Raw genomic sequence first — 20,239 nt, 5'->3', positions numbered from 1 at the left:
TAGGGGCTATTTATCTTTTTATTATAAATTTAGTATGAACGACCAATGGAAAAAGTCACAATGGAGTACCAAGAACATTTATCAAAATTTTAGCAGCATTTAAACAGTACTAGGTTCCCTACTTCTTCCAAACACTGCCTCCCCCTGTGAGGACAGGTAACCTAACCCAACTGACATTTCGGTGCTGTGCAGGGGACGGAGCTAGCCATCTTCCATGCTGTCCTCTGAGCTGCTATGAACATCCTGACCTGAAGAGTGGCAACCAGAGAACTTCTGTTCTTATAGGGCCAGACTCATCTCCTCAAGCCCTAGCAAACAGCACCTCGCAGAACATGGGACTAGTTGTGGGGTAGAGTGCTACTCAGTGGGAGGATCCAGCCCCATAATATCCGTTTTAATCCATAAAGGCTGAGTGTGCCAGCCTCATTTGGGCTTTAATCAGTGCATTCACACATCCACATCCCATTTTTCTCTATTACTGTCTAGCAACCAAATATGTGCCAGGTCTGTCCATGGCCTAAGATTTTCCCTAAGCTTCTATACATTCCTTTAGGATATGTGCCTTGTAATCACCAACCATACAGTCCCACCCATTTACCTGAGATTGTGTGGTTGAGACTTTCCAGGAAAAAGAGAAGATAGTTCTGGCCCAGTCATGCTATCATTGAAATTGATAGCACAACTACCAAGAGCAGGCCTGGGCTCACGTAGATTTATAGGGGCAGGGCAAGATGGAAGGTGAATATTTAGAGCATTTCATATTCAACACAGAAGGTGAAGTGAGTTAACTAGAATCGGATGTGAACAGTAGTGTTGTTATGCCTACATAATAACAAGAACAGGTAGAACTAATACTTTTTTTCTTTTGCTAGCTACAGTAAGACATGAACAGTACTATTCCAGCTTTGCTGGTGATAGATTAGTGAAAGCAATCTTAAATTAGAAGTGGGAAAACACAACACACACACGCACACACGTGTAGACAACAACATAATACTGGCAAGCTATTCCCCTGCTTCTTTGGTACTTTCTAAACTTTCTTATCCAAAATATATAAGGGAAATGCACCATTAAAAAGTTACTGTTTGTAAGTATTTACAAAAAGCCATTACAGTATGATACACGCACACAAAAAAAATCAAGATATGATATGAACAAAGTTATTTTACCAAAAGCACGTATGCACATTTCATTTTGTTCCAGTATCTTAATAGCTTTAAAAAAAATGGTGTTACGCAATCCTGTACCTCGCTTTATCTTATATCAAATGGACAAGAAACATTTCCTAATCCATACTCTTCTCCAAAAGATTAAAAAAATTGTCACTGAAATGATACATTATGTACAAATCTTACTAATATTAAATTCTAGGCAATTATTTTTCACCCCACTTATAACTTAGGTATTGTTACCTACTATATGCATATATATTTCTTTAATATATAAGAAACGGCACCACGTTATATCACCATGTCACCAGTATGACACATTGCTATATACAGTAGATAAGAAGTTAGATATGGAAGATGAAATCTTGCCAACTAGTTCTTTCATGGGACAGTTTAGCAGGGAGTGCTCTTCCCCTACCAAGAGAGCTTGGGCAATTTTCCCTGGTTCCTCGAGGAAGTGGCAATTCAGACATAAGGCAGAATGCCATACATAAAGATCGCCATGATTCCAGCACTGAACAAGCCAGCGACAGGAACAGTCACGAACCAAGCCAGAAATATGTTGCGGAACAGGCGCCAGTCAACCCCCTTCTTTGAACGGATCCAGCCAACGGCCACCACTGATCCAACCTTAAGAAGTTTGAGAAGAAGGTTAGAGAGAGACACGGGATTGGCATCTAAAAGTCTATCATGTTTCTATAACCAAATCAATGCTGATCAGCTGATACCCAGTAACATAAGAACACAAACTTTAACAATAGTGCAGGCTTCAACTAAGACTGCTGTTTTGTAACAGAAGATTGGGATTTAGTGTTTGCTGGCTGCTGAAAAGCAGATTTTCATACGTCTTCTGCAGGATGCATCAAGAGCCACTTTAGCTTATGGATTATGGGGCCACTCAGATATCAGTGTCTCTCTGCCTTCTTAGCCCCCAACTTTGCCATGCACAACGGAATGTAAATAACTTCAGTAGGACTTGTGGGGGATCTCGGTAAGGCGAGTGTCTCAGTTCATGAGCTTTCTGGGGCAAGGATTAAGGCTTCCTTAGTTTGACAAGCACCTGGCATGTTTTATGTGCTACTGCTGTCTAAATAATAAAGGCCACAGTAAGTTTTGCTACTTTTCCTTATATAAAAAGGGACGGAGGAGCTCTCGTTCTAAACCTTGCATACATGCAACTGCTAGAACGTAAAGGCTGCTGTAGGTTCCCAAGCAGCAGCTCCCTCTCCCCTACTGAAACTGATACAAGTGCACATTTGACCATGCCACAAGACTAATAGCCCTTGTCATAAATGTTTAAACCAGCTTGATGTTGTGAAGAGTTCAGTCCATATGGACGCCCAGGGAAAATCAAGGGGGGTAGGAATTGGATAAAGCAGAGAAATACCCCTTTGGAGGAAGTTATCAGTCAGGTCTGGTAGACTGGCCTTTTCTGTTTATATTCTATTCTACAGGGGATCCATGTTAAAGATGTTATGCTCGCTTCAGGAAAGCACAAGACTACCTGTGAGCAGGGCAAGAGGGTGTTGCCTCTGGAAGTTCAGTCAGATTATAGATCAAAAGAGATCAATAGCTGGAATGTAACATCTAAGGTCCAAAAAGGACTCCAGTTGGGGCTGCAGCCTTTTGAGGACATAACACTTTTATTCCTAGCTTAATTAATCACTCTTAATTTCTATTTTCAGTTCCTAGATTCTAATGCATAAATATATGCATCTAATTAACACTTGGCAAGAAAGACTAATGACAATTAAGCTAGTGATCTGGCTTTCTTTTACTGAATTTTCAAATAAAAGAATTCGCCAGCTGTTAAACCTGTCTGAAATGCTTCCCTAAACTTCCCTTCCTACCTACCTGCCCACTCCCCTCTTCTGAGTTTTTTCCTGCTTGTGGTCTTACATTTGAATTTAAGACTCTGTCCAGGCTAGAAGACTATCTTTGAAATGGAGAGCTAGTGAAACAGTGATACCAGAGGCTCAGAGGGTAACGGCAAGTGGTTGAAGGCAGGAAAGGGATATTTAATGCACTTCTTTTGTTAACATCTAATTTAAATGATTCACAGTTACTTTGGAACAATGTCCTTTGTCATGGAGTTCTTCTAAAGGTCTTCAACAGAACCAGGGAAACATACATTTTTTACTTATGTTTCCAAGGTTAAAAAATACCCGCTAAAGACGTTTTAAAGAGGTACCAACCCAATTCTTTTCAGGTCATATCCTATCATATCAAATGAAAAAAACACCTGAAAGACATTCCAAACAGGTAAATTAATCAAAACTAACTTTAATACACTTGTGTGTGATGGAAGGTATTGGATGACTCATGTATTGCAAAAATGAAGTAAGAACTGTATCTTAGAAGTTTTCTTTTTTAGTTATACAAGTCATTTTAGAAAGTTTACTTGCCAAAAGGAGAAGTCATGAGACTGTCTAGAAATATTGAATGTTTATTTTCTGTAGTGGAGTAAATGGATGCATTTAAAAATGGAAAAAAACTGAGGCTGACTAAGAGGACGAAGTGCCAGGGGGAGGAGGGGTGGGGGGAAGACCAGAGAAAGGGCTATTTTTAAAGGCATTTAAAGCTAAATAATGAAACATGGGAAAAACCTGCTAAGGATCTAACAGAGTTCTTCTAACTCTGTGGATTCCATAGTGACAAAGCTGATGCTTAGCTTTATCCAGCACCAGGCGAGAGGGTAGCTGTCTGAATCACATGGACAGAAAGCTAAAGAACAAAGGTGAGTAAGCCTGCAAGGTCAACTCTTATTCACTATGGCTTTGTGGCTGTAAAGGTCCCACTTCAAGTTTCACTGACACTATAATGAACCTTTCCATTGATTTCAGTAGGAGAGGGACAGGATAGATCTGGCCCTAAAATGGCTGCTTAACCCGGGTCAAAGACAATAGAATGACCCAAAATAATCTTGTAAAACAAAAAGCTTCTATTGGTTTAAACCATGTTGGTGCCAACGGGTAGAACACAGTGTTTTAGAAAAGGAACTGTCTCTATAGGAATAAACTAAAGGAAGATTTTGCTTAAAAAGATCATTGGGTTATAACATCTGATCCAAGAGAGAAATTTAATAGATATAACCTTTAATCTGAATAAACACATAAATAACCACCATGTTAATCCTGGATTAACAAGTAAAGTATTGTGGATTTCTATGGATTGTTTGTGCCAGGTGAGAAAAGGTGCTTTTTGAATAACTCAGAAATCCTTATCCCAAGGAAACAACATGATTTGCATGGCTCCTCCACAAACTAGGTCTGTGACATTCTGCAGATTTGCAGGGTCTGCTCATTTTTCCATTCTGTTGTGTAAAGCTGAAGTTTGCTATCTAAGCAAAAGGTGCTTTAAGGGTGCTTTCTCCCTGGAATTTTAAAAGGTATCAGCAATGACAGCATTGGTAAATCCAGTTCTAAACAATAAAGTTAGTTATTAATGATTTTGATGAATTAAAGGTTAGGAAAGCAGTTAGAAACATCAAAGGAGAACACTAAAAATTTATCAAATCTCAAATGACATCTATCTTCAGATTGGGTTTAAACTAGTGCAGTTTGCCTTCATATGTTCTGCTTAACTCCCAAAGTACAGAAGTACTTTTGCAACTTCTATCCCATGCCACAACAATGCCTACTAGAATATATACTTCTATACTGAGAAGTCTTAACTCCTATTTTCCATCTTTTTTGGTGAATACACAAATTCAGTCTACCTGTTGCATGTCATCCAGGTTATTTAAAAGCCCTCATGTAGAATGACTATTAGACAAAGTATCCATTCATACAAGGAAGTCTGTGGAAAGAAAGCTTGGGTGGGTATTTACAGCATGCCAGCTACTCTACACTAGCTCTCCACATGAACCCTCTTAATGCATACTCAGTATGAGGTAGCTTACCAAATTTAGAAAGCGGGGCAAATTCACTTCCATATATGGGGCTCTGGAAGACCTTACATTAATGGGGGGATAACATGTTGATCTCATCATAAATTACAACATGCCACACATCCAGGCGGTTTACAGCACCATAAAATGGCAAACCAGTCACAAAAATGTTCTACATATAGGGTAGAACATCTTTAGGGCTGGTTTGTATGGTGCTTTAACTTAAATGTGTCCCAGAGTCAAATCTCCCAGAACCCTTGATGGATGCCAACAACCAGCTGACTGTTGGCACTGATCATGGACAATCTCAGGTCTGGAATTAAGAGTCCTGGGGGCTACCTCCTGCCCAATCAGGCTACAGGCAACTCCAAGTCCCACACTGGGACTCAGGGCTGCCCCATGCCTAAACCCAAACTCATCTGAGCAGCAGGATGGGGCATGGGGCAGCCACAGGGTCCAGGACCCCTGTCCAATTTGTGGGATTGGACACATTATTGAGATTGCAATTTTCTGTATCATCCCAAACATTGCGTGTCCTGCTGCACATATCTGGTATGGTAGGATTTTTGGGATGGGGCATAAAAGTTCTCAGATCCCAATCATGCCATTATTGTAACATCTGCCAAGGAGTCTAAGTGTACCCTTGTGCACTTGAAGTGTCCTCCCTGGGAAGTAGTGTAGAGCAGCAAATGGCCTGTACATTCACACCCAAGTTGACTGGGTACTAACATTTCTGCACAAAAAAGCCCTGAGGCTTGAGTTAAGTTCAAATCTTGACTACCACCTATAAAGGTGTTTCCAGCTGCTGTTTTGTTAGAAGTTGATGGATTTAACTTCTAACAAAAGTATTAATACTGGTATTAACACTGTATCTCCTAACATGACTTGTCATGTTGCTCACTGACTCAAATTAAAGATCAATGCCATTTGCGCTCAGTTAAACCTTATTTGTAACATGGTGCAAGTAAAATATTATAAGCCCACTCTTCTTCTACAATCTTGTCTACATTACGAAGTTTCCCCAAAAGCTCTAATCTGGTTTCAGACCACTTCAGCTGAATTAGTTTGGAAGCTGGCTGGAGTACAGTGTAGTCAAGGCTCCAGCAGTGGAAATCAAGTAAATGGCTCCTACTGTGCTCAAAAACACTTTTAGCTTATACAAGCTTGCCTGCTCTGTGGCTCCAACCAGAGTTAAAACTAGCTGGAAGTTCTTGTTAAATCCTCCTCATGCACATCTCTGATCTCTACTCTCTCCCCGCCTCCCCCCCCAGTACTTACAGTCTCCTCCCTTCAACCCAGCGGAAGGTAATACAAGCTGCAGTGCGGCTCACCCCAGGCAACCAGACTTCTTTTGTCAGGCCAAACTTCCCCTTCCTCCAGGCCGTGATCTTAAACCCCCGGGGGAAAAAGGATCCCCAAATCTATTCCCCTGCCTTTCTGGAGACTGAACATTGCCTCAAGAAAAAAAAAAAAAAAAAATAGAGGAAGCCCCAGTCCACATCAGCACATACTTGTTATCCTGAGCTGCCCCACTTCATACCTCCTGCCTGAGAGATCCTGGCAACCCCACTCCTAGGCCCGTATGACAGACTACCTCTGCTCTGCCTCCTTTGGCCCTGGCCTCCACAACTTCTGTCTCTCCTCTGTGCCACCCATTACAGTAAGGGCCAAGATGGTTCATTTGGAGGCTACCTGACTGAGCTGAGTCTTTTGCCAGTGCAGAGAGAATTGATGCTGCAGGGCAACTGGGAGGGGTTTTTTTCCCTTGTACAAATTGCATTTGAAAACAATGGTGGGGAAGAAGAACTCTTTACAAACTAGGACCCAAATGTTAAGAGCTGAAAAGTTTTCAAGGTCACACAACTGGCAGGAAGGCTGTGTTTGCTAAGTGCGTTCCTTTGCATTCCTTTGCCTGACTCCAGCAGACTGGGGGATGGAAAGGATTCACATTTCTCTTGCAGTTTATAAAGGGAGAAAAAATGGAATTAATGGAGACAAAGCCCAGCTACTCCATCCCTGTGAAAATCTGAACACTCTTTGCAGGGGACAGCATGTCCTGTACTTTCCATTGTGTCCCCTGGGAAATAAGAAATTTCCCACCAAGGGCCATCCTTGGTAGACAACCCAGTTTTTCCTTTTCATAATCAAATCCCACTTCCTAACCCATGGGAACACTGGGTGTTTATACACGTGCTCTGGGAGTGGGGGAGGGAGGCACTTTAATTAAGAGTGGCTCTGAGAGCTGCTCTAATTAAAGCACCTGGAGCATCTTGTGTATCAGCATCCTCATGCTGAAAAATGGCAGCAATGCTTTAACTACAGGTGGTGGAATGAGCACACCTGCCACTATTTTTCAGTATTGGGTTGCTAATACAGGAGACACTGGAGTGCAGCAATTACCATGCTCCAGTAGACTTGATTAATTGAGTCTGCTCCGATGTGCTGTAATTACAGTGTTGGAGTAGCCTTGCTACTCATGTATAGGCGCCCACCCAGAAACCCCTCTTCTCCCTTAGTCCTCAATTCATGTTGCTGTGACTTAGTTGACTGACATCTCTTCTACCAAACATGATCCCTAAAATAACATATTTTGCTTCTTTCGCATACCAGCAGTGTGAAAAAGCTGAGCCTGATGCATTGTACTTCCTGACACTATAGGCTAATGACTTCATCTATTTGCTTTCTGGAAGCAAACCTGTATTTCAGTCCCAGTGGCATGTGACTTAATGCTTGGTGTTTGCACAGATCTTTGACAATGTAGCAGCACATAAGTGCTAATAAAATATTTTCAGATTAATCATTTTTCCTATTAAAAAAGGTTTACAAAGTATCTTAGGGTACAGACACACAAACACACTATACTGAGTTAAAAGGAGGAGAGAAACGTACTACATGCCAGTTGCCCTGTGGTAACTGTTTCATAAGCCTTCATGGTAAGTGAAACTATTCTGGACAATACAGAGCTAAATTACAGGTACTATGATTTAGCATCCACTAACCATAGGACAGGAACAGATTTGTAAATAAGTACATCCCTTACATTTGCTTTTAACTCAGTATAATTTCTCTGTCCAAATCTGTTACAATATTTGTTTCAGCTTTCCTTGACAACTTAGGATCTTTCTATTGCTTTGCTCAAGCAGTTACAGTCCAGTGAAAGCCTGAAGGTAATCCTACAGCAAAGTAGACCTTTCTGTTAAGAAGGAAAATTGATCACTTGTACACAATAAACTAGTGGTAGTGTCCACAGATAAGAAGCAAACTTTTTGTCTTGGAAGCAGAATTTAAACAAACCAGCATTTTGTTATACAACTAGAAAAAGGAAAAAAACCCTCTCTTGTGCCATACCAAAGCTAAAGACTTAAAGTAAAGGCCTTCTTCTTTCTAAGAGTTTGTCTCAGCAGCTTTTAGCTTTTCAGGCAAGTTTCTTTTCAGATGGGAACTACAGTGGGTGCTGGGCCCGAAGCAAATTTATGCTTTTAAAATGTCTGAGCAACAAAGGTCCAGCCATTCAAAAATGCTCAGGTGTTTTTTTTAACCACTGGATTCAATGGACTGGAAGGAGAGTTAGGCCAATCCTGAGCATTCTGAAAATCCCTTCATAATACCCCAAATGTGGCTAATCCTCAAAGAATTTTAAGTCAAAGAAAGAAATGGCTGAACAATAGAGTTGGTAGAATATTTTCAAATGAAATGTTTTTCCACCAGAACGGGCCAATTCAATACAATCTAAACGTTCTGCAAAAGCGTCAACTTCCTTGAGTCTTTTTTTTTGGATGGAATCTGGCCTGGTTTCTTGTGGGCTGCCTCTGAGTAAGGAGCTCCACCCAGAACTGGGCTTCTCAGCTTGATGCACGGCACCAGAGGGTCTGGCAGCCTTGAAAGCCCCAGGGTCCCTGGCTTGACCTGTGCCTTCCAGGCTCCCTGCCACACAGTGGGGAAGCTGGCAGCTCCGAGTGCCTCACAGCACTGCTGACGGAGGTGTGGGCTGCTCCAGGAACTGCGCTCTTGTTTTGAAAAGTCAAACCAAAATAGTGTTTGGAGTCCTCAAAACACGGTGTTAGAATCCTGCTCTGATACAAAACAAAGCTTTTTGAAATTTGGAATTTCCTGTGGAATGGAATATCCAAGTCCTGAGCAGCCCTGTTGAACAATGTTATTTTCCGAACATTACATGCTGTTCATACGTCATGATCCTTTCCCTGCATTTTACCACAGCATCATCAGCCACAACCTTATCTCAGTTTGCTACACATATGGAACTCTAAAATGAAGAAGCTAAATGCAAAGATCCAAGCTAGCACAAGGCTCAGATTGAGAATTTTACTCTACAAGTGTGTTAAAAAACTGAGGTCACTACGATGTATTAACCTGACTTCATGCCATTGACTTACAGTAATAGTTGTAATATGATACATGTAACAGTGAGCAATAAACCACAGTGGAAATGGGTCATATATTCAATACGGCCAACCTAACATTTTGGTAAGAACCTCAAATGTCCCAGCCTTTTGTGCAAATTGTCCCACTCTTAGCTGTGCATTCGTGTATTTTTTTAAATGCAGTCCTTATTTTTTTGTAATCAGTGCACCACATGATGAAGGCAAAGTGCAACGAGCATTTCTCATAATTGGTTATATTGTATCTGAGCAATTTGGTTTACTGATATGATCACTGCACACTCCAATACCTTGCAATGAGTGGAGCTTATTGGAATACCCACATTTGAGGCTACAAGTACCGTTAGCGCACACATTACTTCAATGCAAAATCCACTGTGAAGAAATAAAAAAAAGACAGATGGAAATTTTGTAGTATAGGAGTTATATGAAGGAAATCCAATGCCATGCACTTAACAAGAAAGTGAAATATGAATGATGGAAGGTGTGTCAGCATCTGAACAGGGAAGATGTCACAGATCCAGGCTCAAACAGCATCTTCAGAGGAAAGCAAAGCAGCTGTTTCTATTCCCTGGGCACTCTAGAATGGCTCAGTTTTGCTTGCAATCATTTTCTCAGAATTGTGGACCACATTTTTGTGAGGTTTTTCTTCTCTGACAGAACCTATGGAGTTTGTACTCTATAGGTTCCTATATCTCAGTTGCAACTGATTTTCGATGTGTGCATGGTGAAAACAGAATGTATTTACAGCAGACATTTCCAGTTCTGCAGTATTTTTCAGAGATCTATATATAATTTTTAGAGTATAGGTACCTTGATTATGCATCTCAACATAAACCTGTTCTACAAACAGCTGTTTCTGCCTTCCAGAAAACCATTCCAGATTTGCCCTCATTGAATCATGCTATTAGAAACTGATCTGAGCAGCAGCAGCAAAATTAAAGATGAACAGTCCAGACTGGCCTGACTGCAGTCATGTGGCAAAGGCATACCTTGCAGTGTGTAGTACTGACAGGAAGTCCAACATTTGAAGCTACCACAACTGTGAACGCCGAAGCCAACTCAATAGTGAAACCACTGCAGGAAGCATAAAAGAACACTTCACAGTCACTCTTTATATCAGGTTGGACTGACACCATGCGGTGTGCCAGAGTCTTACCCGCATCTTCTTCAATTGTTTATGTCCAACTGATTTGGTTATAGAATTATATTAAGAGAATAAGGAACTGCTGAATAATAGAAACAATGCACTCTCCATTAAGCTGGTTGCCACAGCTTGTCACTTGAGGCTGTTTTACTACTCCATGTATTCCACTGATCATGCCTAATTAGTAATTGGGTTAAGTAGCAGCAGAGGTCTAGTATGCATTACAGCAAAAATATGAATTAAACTCATGTTTTTTAATGTTTGGAAGCATATAGGGAAAGCTATTTTAACCTTGTTGTTTCTAGGTTTAATGAGTACACCCGCATCAATTCCCATGTTAAGTACAGTACTTCATCAGCAGAATGCTCCGCTTCACTAGACCTCTACGATACAAACTCATGCTGCATTCATTACAGGGCTATTTTTTTTAGAAAGACGGAGAGGGAAATCAAACTATCTACCATTAAAATCAGATCACATGCAAACCTAATAATCTAAACAGTTAAACACACAAATGCTATGGCAACAGTTTCTCAAACTAGATCAGTGCAAGACAGGCACACAATCAAGCCAGTAACTGTACTTACCTCGAAGGTGTGATTGGTGTGAGGTCTTTACCCATCGTCTGGATTACTCTTCTTCCCCAGACCCAGAGACCCACACAGATGCCAATACCTCCATACAGCAGCAGCCAGACAGGAGTAGCAGCTTCTTGCAAGACACCTCCTTGGTCATAAATAAGCCAGAGAGCTACCAGAGGCCCAATTGCATTGCTAGAGAAAGAGAAGAATTATGGTGGGTTATTAAAAGAGGCATATCCTTTTCAACAAGTGGTGCATGTTTTGTTTGGCCTCTCTCTCCATAACTGGGTTTAGCATTAGTCTGTATCCCATGGTGAAGTGAGACTACCTTTGTAAAGAAGACTGGAATACGTGACTAAAACGGGATCAGAACCAAAGTCCTCCCTTCCCCTGCCCCAGTTGTTTCCACTTTACTACCTATCACCAAGCCAGAAACTAAGAGAAGAAATACTATTGCAAATAATTTTCTACAAGTGCTTGATCATTGATTACCTTTCATGTGTCTACTTTGGAAGACATTGTTCCCACCATTGTTCTGCAAGCCATTATAGAGGATGCAACTTGACCAACAAGTGTCTCCAGACATTTCCTAACTCAAGTTTTAAATTAGATCCTTTTCCTCAAGGGTTGGGGAGGGAAGAAAACAGACTCCAACTTACAGGCCAGAAAGGACTATTCTGTTCAGCTGTTCTGACCCCTTGTATAACAAAGGTCACAGAATTTCTGTCAGCAGGTCCGGCAAAGCCACAACTGGAAGTTGAACCTTTTTCCACAGACTCTACTTGTATTCGCCTATACAGGGAGGTAGCGCATGGATATATGAGCAGAATCTAGAAGCAATAACATCCTCAGTGCTGTTTGGAATCTGCCTTTAAAGCTAGTTTAAATTGGCTCAAAGAGGATCGCAGTGTTAGTGCAGGGGTTTCCAGCTAATTCTCTGTCCGATTGCTGATATACACGCAGACACCAAGAGTTGGCAACACTGGTATCCTGTTTCCTATTGCAAACCTTGCAATATTTGGCATTCTATTCTTAATTCCAGATCTTGGAGTCATGTGATTTAAATGGGAATTTCAGCTGTCACTTAAAAAAATGGGGTTAAGCTTTGAGCTTTTTAGTTGCAAAGAAAGGCTTGAAAATGGGCAGCCTGTGAATGCTACAGATGCAAACCCCGAAAGGCAAATAAAAAGATCCCTATGTTTAATTATAAAAAGTCCTTGGGGATGGCAATAAAGGGACAGGACTGGTATCTCCCTGCACTGTGTGAAATTTGAGCTGCGTATCAATCTTTCGGAACCACCTGCAGCCATTTGCAGTTAAACCAATGTTCAGGCACCTTGCACTCACACGGCACTGCTGCCCCAGGTTGGCCCACACCTGAACTAGGTTCAGAGAAATGATCAGGAGTGCTTTAAGGCCAACTCTGCACACACAGCCCAGATCTGAAGTCTGGAAAGATCAGCAGCACCAAGACGTGTAATAGGGAGCACACTCCTGTGCTTGCATCTTCTTACTGTCAGCTCTGACGACAAACTGCTGGAGGAACACAAGAAGCCTCACTGTGGGGCTGATCAAATCAGAAACACCCTGAAAAAATGTATCTGTTCTACAGGATCTGAGTCTTCCAATCAACACCTCTACCATATGGTCCATGGAGATTCCTTTCAAATGACGCAGGAGTCCGTTACAGAGCGATATGGTGAGAGTGTTTAGCAGTAAATCTGCAGTGTTTCTGTCATCACATTGGAGAAACCTGTTAGCAGGTTAAATCTGCTAGACTGGCTAAAAGTGCAACACTGGCATCATTTTATCAAATATTTAATATTAAAAGTAACTGATTAATGAACATGGGGGGCAGCCTTCACAGAAGTGGCATTCAGTAACATCACTGTTTTTTTTTAAATCAAACACACACAGAAGAAAACTGTATTCATATGGCTTAATTGGGTCAGGGTCCCTGCATCATTCCATCATTTCAGCAGCGTAAAGGCCAGCTTTTCTGAAGAGCTCAGCACCTGGCAACTCACTGAGGGGGAACGGGATTCTGAACCTTCATTAGAAAATTACACCATGCTCATTTGAATGCTTAAATCTGGCCTTAGAATCACAGATAGGTTAGGGCACTTCCTGATGCAGAGAATTGCTAAAGAAAGCTTTCTCCCACTGAGTGCTTCAACTTAGGCAAATGCGCTTTACTGCTTCTGCAGCTCCTTCCTTCATACACTTGTACTACGCCTGGCTAAACAGTACTTTCCTTACTGCAAACCATGAAAGCAGATGAGAGAGATGCCCTTCTTTGACACCAAGTTCTCATCACACCTGAGCACTCACAAAAAAAATGTCCTATGTAGTTCAAGAGGTTTAAAATCCGGTAGGAAGCTGCTCATTTTACAGACTGATAATAATGGATAGTAGGTTTCATAAAACTCCGAGTCCAAGGCTGATGGTTTCAGTTGTCCTAGGTTTGGGACTCACTATATTTAGTTTTGGCACATTACCAAAACACACAGCTGGTGCCAGGGACAGTTTTAAGGTCTCAGATATTGTGCAAGCCAGGCTGCCATGTCTAGCAGTTAATCATTTACGTTGTGTTGAAGCTTGAGTCTCACCTTCCAGTAGCAGAAAGCCCTAGTTTCTGATTCTGGGAGTTGAGGTCTTTAGCGTCTCACAGAAAGCACCTAAGCAAATGAAGTCCATCCCCCACAACTTTAACGGGTCAAGAGAAATCCTGCTCTAAAATGGCAAAAAGAAACACCGTCCTAAATGTGCTAAGGAGCCTCAAGTGAATGCTTATGACATAGCTGAGGATAAGGAGGTCCACAGAAGCACAGGATTTGAAGTTCTGCAGTGCTGGATTGCAAGAATTATTTTGCCTGGAAGAGGAGTGATACTTGATTGAGAAACTCACAATTCTGGATCCCAGCCTGTTTCTGTGCTCACGGTTTGCAGGTATAGATTAAATTACTCAGGTGTCTCAGACCCTGATTGCGTCTACATAAGGCAGCGGCAGACTTCTAAGCATACTTCAATGTACTTGTAAAATTATGAGTGCAGAACCAGGCTGAGGGGACAACCAGGCTAAAATCTGGCCCGATGAATACAGTGAAAATGATTCACATGGTTCCACAACTTAGAGATAAAATGTCTGTTGAAATGAAATGCAGATAAACTGTGAACAAGTAAAAAGTCAGCTCGTGACTGCTCAACAAGCTTTACCACAAGTACCTGAAAACCCTGAGATAAATGAGAGCGCGTAGCACTGGCCTCTGAACTTGCAGAGGAAAAAGATGGTCTTCTGTATGAAAGCAGATTTATAGCAATACCCAGTTTTCATCTGCAAACAATGCCTCTTTGATGTGACTAAGCCCAGTCCACAAAGAAAGGGCTATCTTCTAATATAATGCAATAAACACAAAAAGGCATGGTTCTGCTGATTTTTGTTTGGCCCTGGAGAAGTCAAGTTGGGGACGGGGCTGCTAAGCTGGGGGAGAGGGAAGGGGTTTTTCCAGCTGTGCCAGCAACAGGCGCTGCAGACCCTGTGGGGACACCTTGAGATGAAGACTGAGTAGCACACCATGAGAAGGAGCAGATCTGCTCCTCAGGGCAGCAGCAACCATCAGGTGGCGATGCACAAATCAATAAGAGTATAAAGGTTGTAGCTAGGACCATCCTTCTGAACCACATGGGGGAGGATCTGGTTCTGTGTCTCAGGAGAACAGTTCAAACTACCCTATGTCAGGAAGCAGTTCTGAAGTGCTTTCAACAGAAGGCAGAGAAACTTTGGATCAGATGTTTAAAACTACCTATGCATACAAAATGGCCCTAAGCTGGATTTTCAAAAATGCCTGGCTGCCTCATTCCTTTGTGGTACCTGAATGAGAAATACATTTCCTTATCTCCTTGAAAATTGTGTTCAGTATGGCTTGGACTCTCAGCCACCAAGGAGAGTTGCTTTGCTATATGGAGATGTCTCCGAAGTCTTCTGTTAAGGAACATTTGGAAAGTAAAAGTGAAAAACAAACTATGGGCCGTTAAGAGTTTTGTACTGAGTTTAAAATTCACATGACAGGGTAATACTTTAACTTATAACTGCTTGTCTGGGGACTCTTTAACTACAAGGGATCTCAAGTCCCCATTACTACAGTACCTGAGGGCCTCCATCTTAACACTCTTGTGAAGTTGGAGGACTCTTTATTTTCCCTGATGAACAGAAACCTGAGGCATAGAAGTACACAGGCCCAGATTCTTAAAGATACTTAGGTCTGGCTTCACTGTAACCCCTCGATGGCCTTCAGTCTGGAACATGAGACCAAGCTGAGCTGAGCATAAAAACTGGGCCTATGTGACTTCCCAGTGCTCACCCAGAAAATCTCTGACAGTGCAGCAAACTGAACCAGGGGAAGATGGAAGCGGCATAGCAAGGGGCCAACAGGATAAGGAGCCAGAATCAATGTAGGAAAAGAGAAGCTGGAGGGATATAGAAGGGGAAGATCTAGGCACACTCCCCTTGCCAATCCTGAAACTGAACTCCTGGATTCCTCAGCATTAACTTCAGTTCATTTGGCTGTCCAGCAAAGAGCTGTAAAACCCACTGGCAATTAGTCTCTCCATCTTCTAGTAGTTGGCCTGCAAGGGTGATAACTGCCTTCCACTGCTACCCATCACTTCATTAGCACAAGCGGAGGACTGGCCTACGGATTTAAGGATCTTAGCTCTCCTGACAACCCATGTTGGACTGCTTAAATAAATATATTTTCAAACTCAGGAAATGACATCCTAAAAAATGACAGCAAAGGAATTTTAAGGTTGTAGGATTGAGCATTCAAGCACTACAGAATTAAGGTCCTCCTCATGCGTAGGCATTATGCTACAGTCTTATAATTATACGATCCCATAATTCGTTCCCCACTCCCGCTCCCCAAAGCAGGTAGCTATTCAGTAAGTCTCTCTCTCCTCATCATTGAGCATGTGAGCCCAGGCACCATTTACTACACCTCAGCTAAACTTGCTCATTTTTCTCTGCCCTCCTTTTTATCAGATCATTAGGCTTCCCACACCAGAAGTCCACTACTGACAGGGAAGCCCTCATGCAATAATGCTCTGTGTAGTGAACAAGACTAATGAGCTTCATGGGGACCTCCATTAACTCAGACAGGCAGTCAGACTCCCAGCTCCTTAGCTGAACCCAGACCTTTGGACATTCTCTCCATCATACGGGTATTTTGTAGATGCAGGCTGAGCCCAGTACTGAACTTCTGGTCATTAGGTCTTATGTTAAATGCACTGAGGTTTATATACATTAACCTCCCTGCCCTGGAAAGTGCATGCAACTGTCTGGTGGCCCCAAGGGCTTCTGCCTTCTAACCTTCCTTGGAGAACTGGCCCTGGATGGGCATTTCTGTCCCTGGCAGCTCTGTATGTAGTCATGCTCCTGGGCAATGTCTTTTCTTTTCCATCCTGCCCTTTTTTATTCTCCAGTTGACCTGTGAGCAGCCCTACATGTTCCCTTTGTGCCCAAGTGCTGAGCCAGTGAAACCTGCCCAGTTAATTAAGTTTAACAACAGCATTTCTGCAATGATTCTGTTCCAACACATTTAGCTGGGATTTGAAATTCTTTAGCTTTCTGTTTAGCATTTGTGCAGCAGGGTGTCATAAGGCTCTTGGACTGGCTCATACAATCAGTCTCGGGCCCTGGAGACAATCCAGGGCCCTTGCTACAGCAGGGGGGCAGCCTGAATGAAGCAATTGTCCAAATAAGGTGTCGCCACCACTCTTTGTTTTATTCAGTGGAAAACCATTGCAGCCAATACCCCTAAGGCAAAACTCACAGTGGTTTCTAATGCTGTGGTTATATGTTTGCATGCATAGCCATGCAACCTGAAAGACTAGGTTTCCAGGCTTAGCTGCCATTGTCAGGGAGAGGATCTTTTGGGAGACAGTAAGGCAATTTATCTACTTGAGGACCAGAATTTTCCCAGTTTCCCCCTAGTCTCTTTTGGAGGATGGAATGAACACAATATATCCATATTGTTCAAAATGTGCAAAAACTGCAATAAAGTGTACAAAGCACAGCAAAAGACTGACCTCTGCTTCAGGGCATTTAAAAAAAATGATTCACAACAGATCATAGTCCAGACTATGCTTTGCCTCACTGTACTACACTTCAATGCAAATATAACATAGGCGTGTCAAACTGTATGCAGGACTTTTTACTATTATTTTTAACCTTTAATTTGTTTCTCCTTTTATCTGCTCCAGTGTGATGGTGGGGTGGTCAGAAAGGCCTACTGGAAAGGAAATCGTGAACAAGTGAAGGGAGAGAAGGGTTTCTGGGAAGATGACAAGCCAGAAGTGAGCAGCCAAGGAGGGGAGCTGGAAGAGATGAGAGATAAAGGGGAGATAAAGACAGGGGAGATATTGGGTGGTGCTTTTAAGCAAACATAGAATACAGAAGGAAAGGGGAAGATATCCAAAGAGCAGAATGGGCAGAAGAAAAGCTTTACAGCAGTAGCCACATTTTATAAAAGACTTCAAAAAGACAAAAAGAGAGGCATGAGAAGAGAGGGAAAAGGCGCCTTTGCCAGAATGCAACATGACCAACGTCTGGACTCGGGTTTTGGTGATAGGAGTGGATAGAATTTTAAAGGATCAGAAGGAAATAGCGAGAGAATATAATCTTGAAAAAATATTGGAGAGTACAGTGACTACAGATCTAAGTGTCTTTTAGGGATGGCATGGTCCCTGAAACCCTGAATTTCCTCAAAGGGCTTCTTGAAAGATAAGAGACCCTTCACCCTGAGTTTGGAATCTCCTGGTCTCAGTGGTGCTAACTTGCAAGCCTGCAGGGATGTACTACCACTGCTTGATACTGAGAGAAGCTACCTTTTTCTTTGGCTAGTATGGATCATAGCTTTCCTTAATTTAACCCAAAATACAGATAGAAAGCCACAGTTGCGACTAAGTGAGCATGGCTAACTACATAGATTTTTTCCTTCTCTGGGAAAAAGCAGTTCCGATACAAGGCAGAGCCAGGAAAAAGCAAATACACAAATCCCCTAATATGGATCCACCAAGAACACTTGATCCAGGAGAACTACCACCTGGTGGCCAACTCACAAGGCCAGAGCCTCAGCAAAAGTCATCTGTTGAAATGAACAGTGACGGACTAAATGACTTGGCAGCTCAATCACAGGCCTGGAGGTTTCCCCATAAGTATTCCATCTCTGGCTCAGAGGATTTGCTCTACCTTACACAAGTGCCCTTCCTTGAAGGAAAGCTGAGCTTGCTCACTCATTTTCCCCAACTGGTCTCCTATATACCTGCAATAGGGCAGTGTGATGGAAGATGAGATTCTGCTTGAACACACTGACAAAAATAGTCCACACTTTTCATTTGCTGATGGTCTCTAAGCCCGGGGTAAAAATAGACTGTGAGCTCTTGAGGGAGAGGCTGTATTTGTTTTGCTTCTTTATACAATGCCTACCACAATAGGGCACTGATTCCTGGTAAGTACCTCTACAAGTGCTACAAGATTTGCAAAAAAACCTGAACTATTTACTACAAAACAGAAAAGAGGTTATTATTATGGAGGAAAAAATGTAATTCAGTGACCCAAGTCTCTAAATATGTAGAAGATATCGATGCAGAAAGGTTTGCTAGCAAAACTATTTTGTCGCAACCTGTTTACACAACAAAATTAACCCTGTCAGGACATACCGAACCCTCTCAATGGAAAACAAGATTCAAAGTACTCAGCCCAAAAAGTACGTAGCTTGAGAGTACTCTTACCTGACATCATTACCCCCATGGGCGAAAGATCCAAAGCAGGCTGTCAGGATCTGGAGAAAGTGAAAAAGTAGGTGGACTTCAGAGGTGTCTTTCTCCTCTTTTTCCTCCTCCACAGGATCATCTGAGGGTTGGTTAGGATCTGACAACTCTGATGCCAACTTCATCTCCACTCCACCTTCTTCTGCCTCAATCTCTGCTTCAGCTACAGCATTGCAGTAGCTAGAGTAGCTGTCATAGCGAACTCTCTTTTTAGAGTAAGACACTGTGTCTCCTACTAACTTTTCACTGTCTTCTGGAGTCGATGTGTCAGTTGCCTTGAAGGCTGAATGTACTGGCATTCCACAGATGGCAGCCGTGTAACATGTGTAGCTGTTGTTGCGTCGCAGTAGCTTGTAATTGTTGTCTTGAGTGGGCCTGTCATCATTGGCCCTGTCTAGGTGTATTTTGTGGAGCAAGTCTTTATATAATCCTGAGTCTTTGTGCACAGTGTGGTATACATGGCCGTCGCTCCTCATGTGACCATCAAAATTAAAGGTGCCATTGGAGACAGGAGATTTCATGGAAGTGTGCGTCATAGAAAAAGCCCTACCTGAAAAAGCAGAGGCAAAATAGAGGTGATGTACACTTTCCTTCAGCCTTTGCTTCCTATGCATGTGTTAACTGCAAGCGTTCTAAAACAAGGAAACGTTTTCAAAAGCACCTAGGCACACAGACTTCTAAGTCACTTAGAAAACAAGTCACTTGAAAATAGGAGTTAGATTTTTTTTTTAAACTTTGACCCTAAGTAAAGATCATAATAAATTTGACTGGCATTCCATCATTGGATTGTGAGAGGATTTACTTGTACAGCTCCAGAAACTGAACCCAGCCAACTATGATTCGAGTATATTCAAGTGCAGTTTTTCTTGTAAAAAATAGGCTTCTACCTAATCATACTGAACATTCTCTATATTTTATTTCTATTAATATCATGACTATACTGGCATGTAGCTAATGTATTCCACAGAACACAAAATGGCCACGTTCAAGTTATGAATGACACCTTAACTTTTCCATTTCGTAAATATTCAACTGCCCAAAGAAAAAAAATAGTGGTTTTTTTTAATTGGTAGTGGTAGCATAGCATAGCATTTCATAGATTTCATAGACATCAGGGCTGGAAGGGACCTTGGGAGATCATCGAGTCCAGCCCCCGCCCAAAGGGCAGGAAGTCAGCTGGGGTCATAGGATCCCAGCAAGATAAGCATCCAATTTGCTCTTGAAGG

The 20,239-nt window shown here is 42.1% G+C and overlaps 1 protein-coding gene across 3 annotated transcripts in view; it reads right to left on the bottom strand.

Annotated features, from left to right (window-relative positions):
• SLC20A2 (solute carrier family 20 member 2) overlaps positions 1-20,239 on the bottom strand; it is a 72,660-nt gene continuing 52,421 nt past the window's right edge. For 2 of the 3 annotated variants that reach the window (XM_019534180.1, XM_019534179.1), the window contains exons 8-11: positions 18,975-19,563; positions 11,193-11,378; positions 10,451-10,535; positions 1-1,799 (exon numbers count right to left, since the gene is read on the bottom strand). In XM_019534180.1, coding sequence (XP_019389725.1) covers positions 1,635-1,799; positions 10,451-10,535; positions 11,193-11,378; positions 18,975-19,563 — 1,025 coding nt within the window. In that variant the 3' untranslated portion in view covers positions 1-1,634. The remainder of the gene's footprint in view (positions 1,800-10,450; positions 10,536-11,192; positions 11,379-18,974; positions 19,564-20,239) is intronic. The other variant, XM_019534181.1, reaches the window with a different exon arrangement.

This window comes from Crocodylus porosus, unplaced genomic scaffold (assembly GCF_001723895.1).
Source record: "Crocodylus porosus isolate Cpor-Errol unplaced genomic scaffold, CroPor_comp1, whole genome shotgun sequence".
Lineage (NCBI taxonomy): Eukaryota > Metazoa > Chordata > Crocodylia > Crocodylidae > Crocodylus > Crocodylus porosus.
Note: the sequence above shows the minus strand (reverse complement) of the source record. Positions and strands in the feature narration are given on the sequence as shown.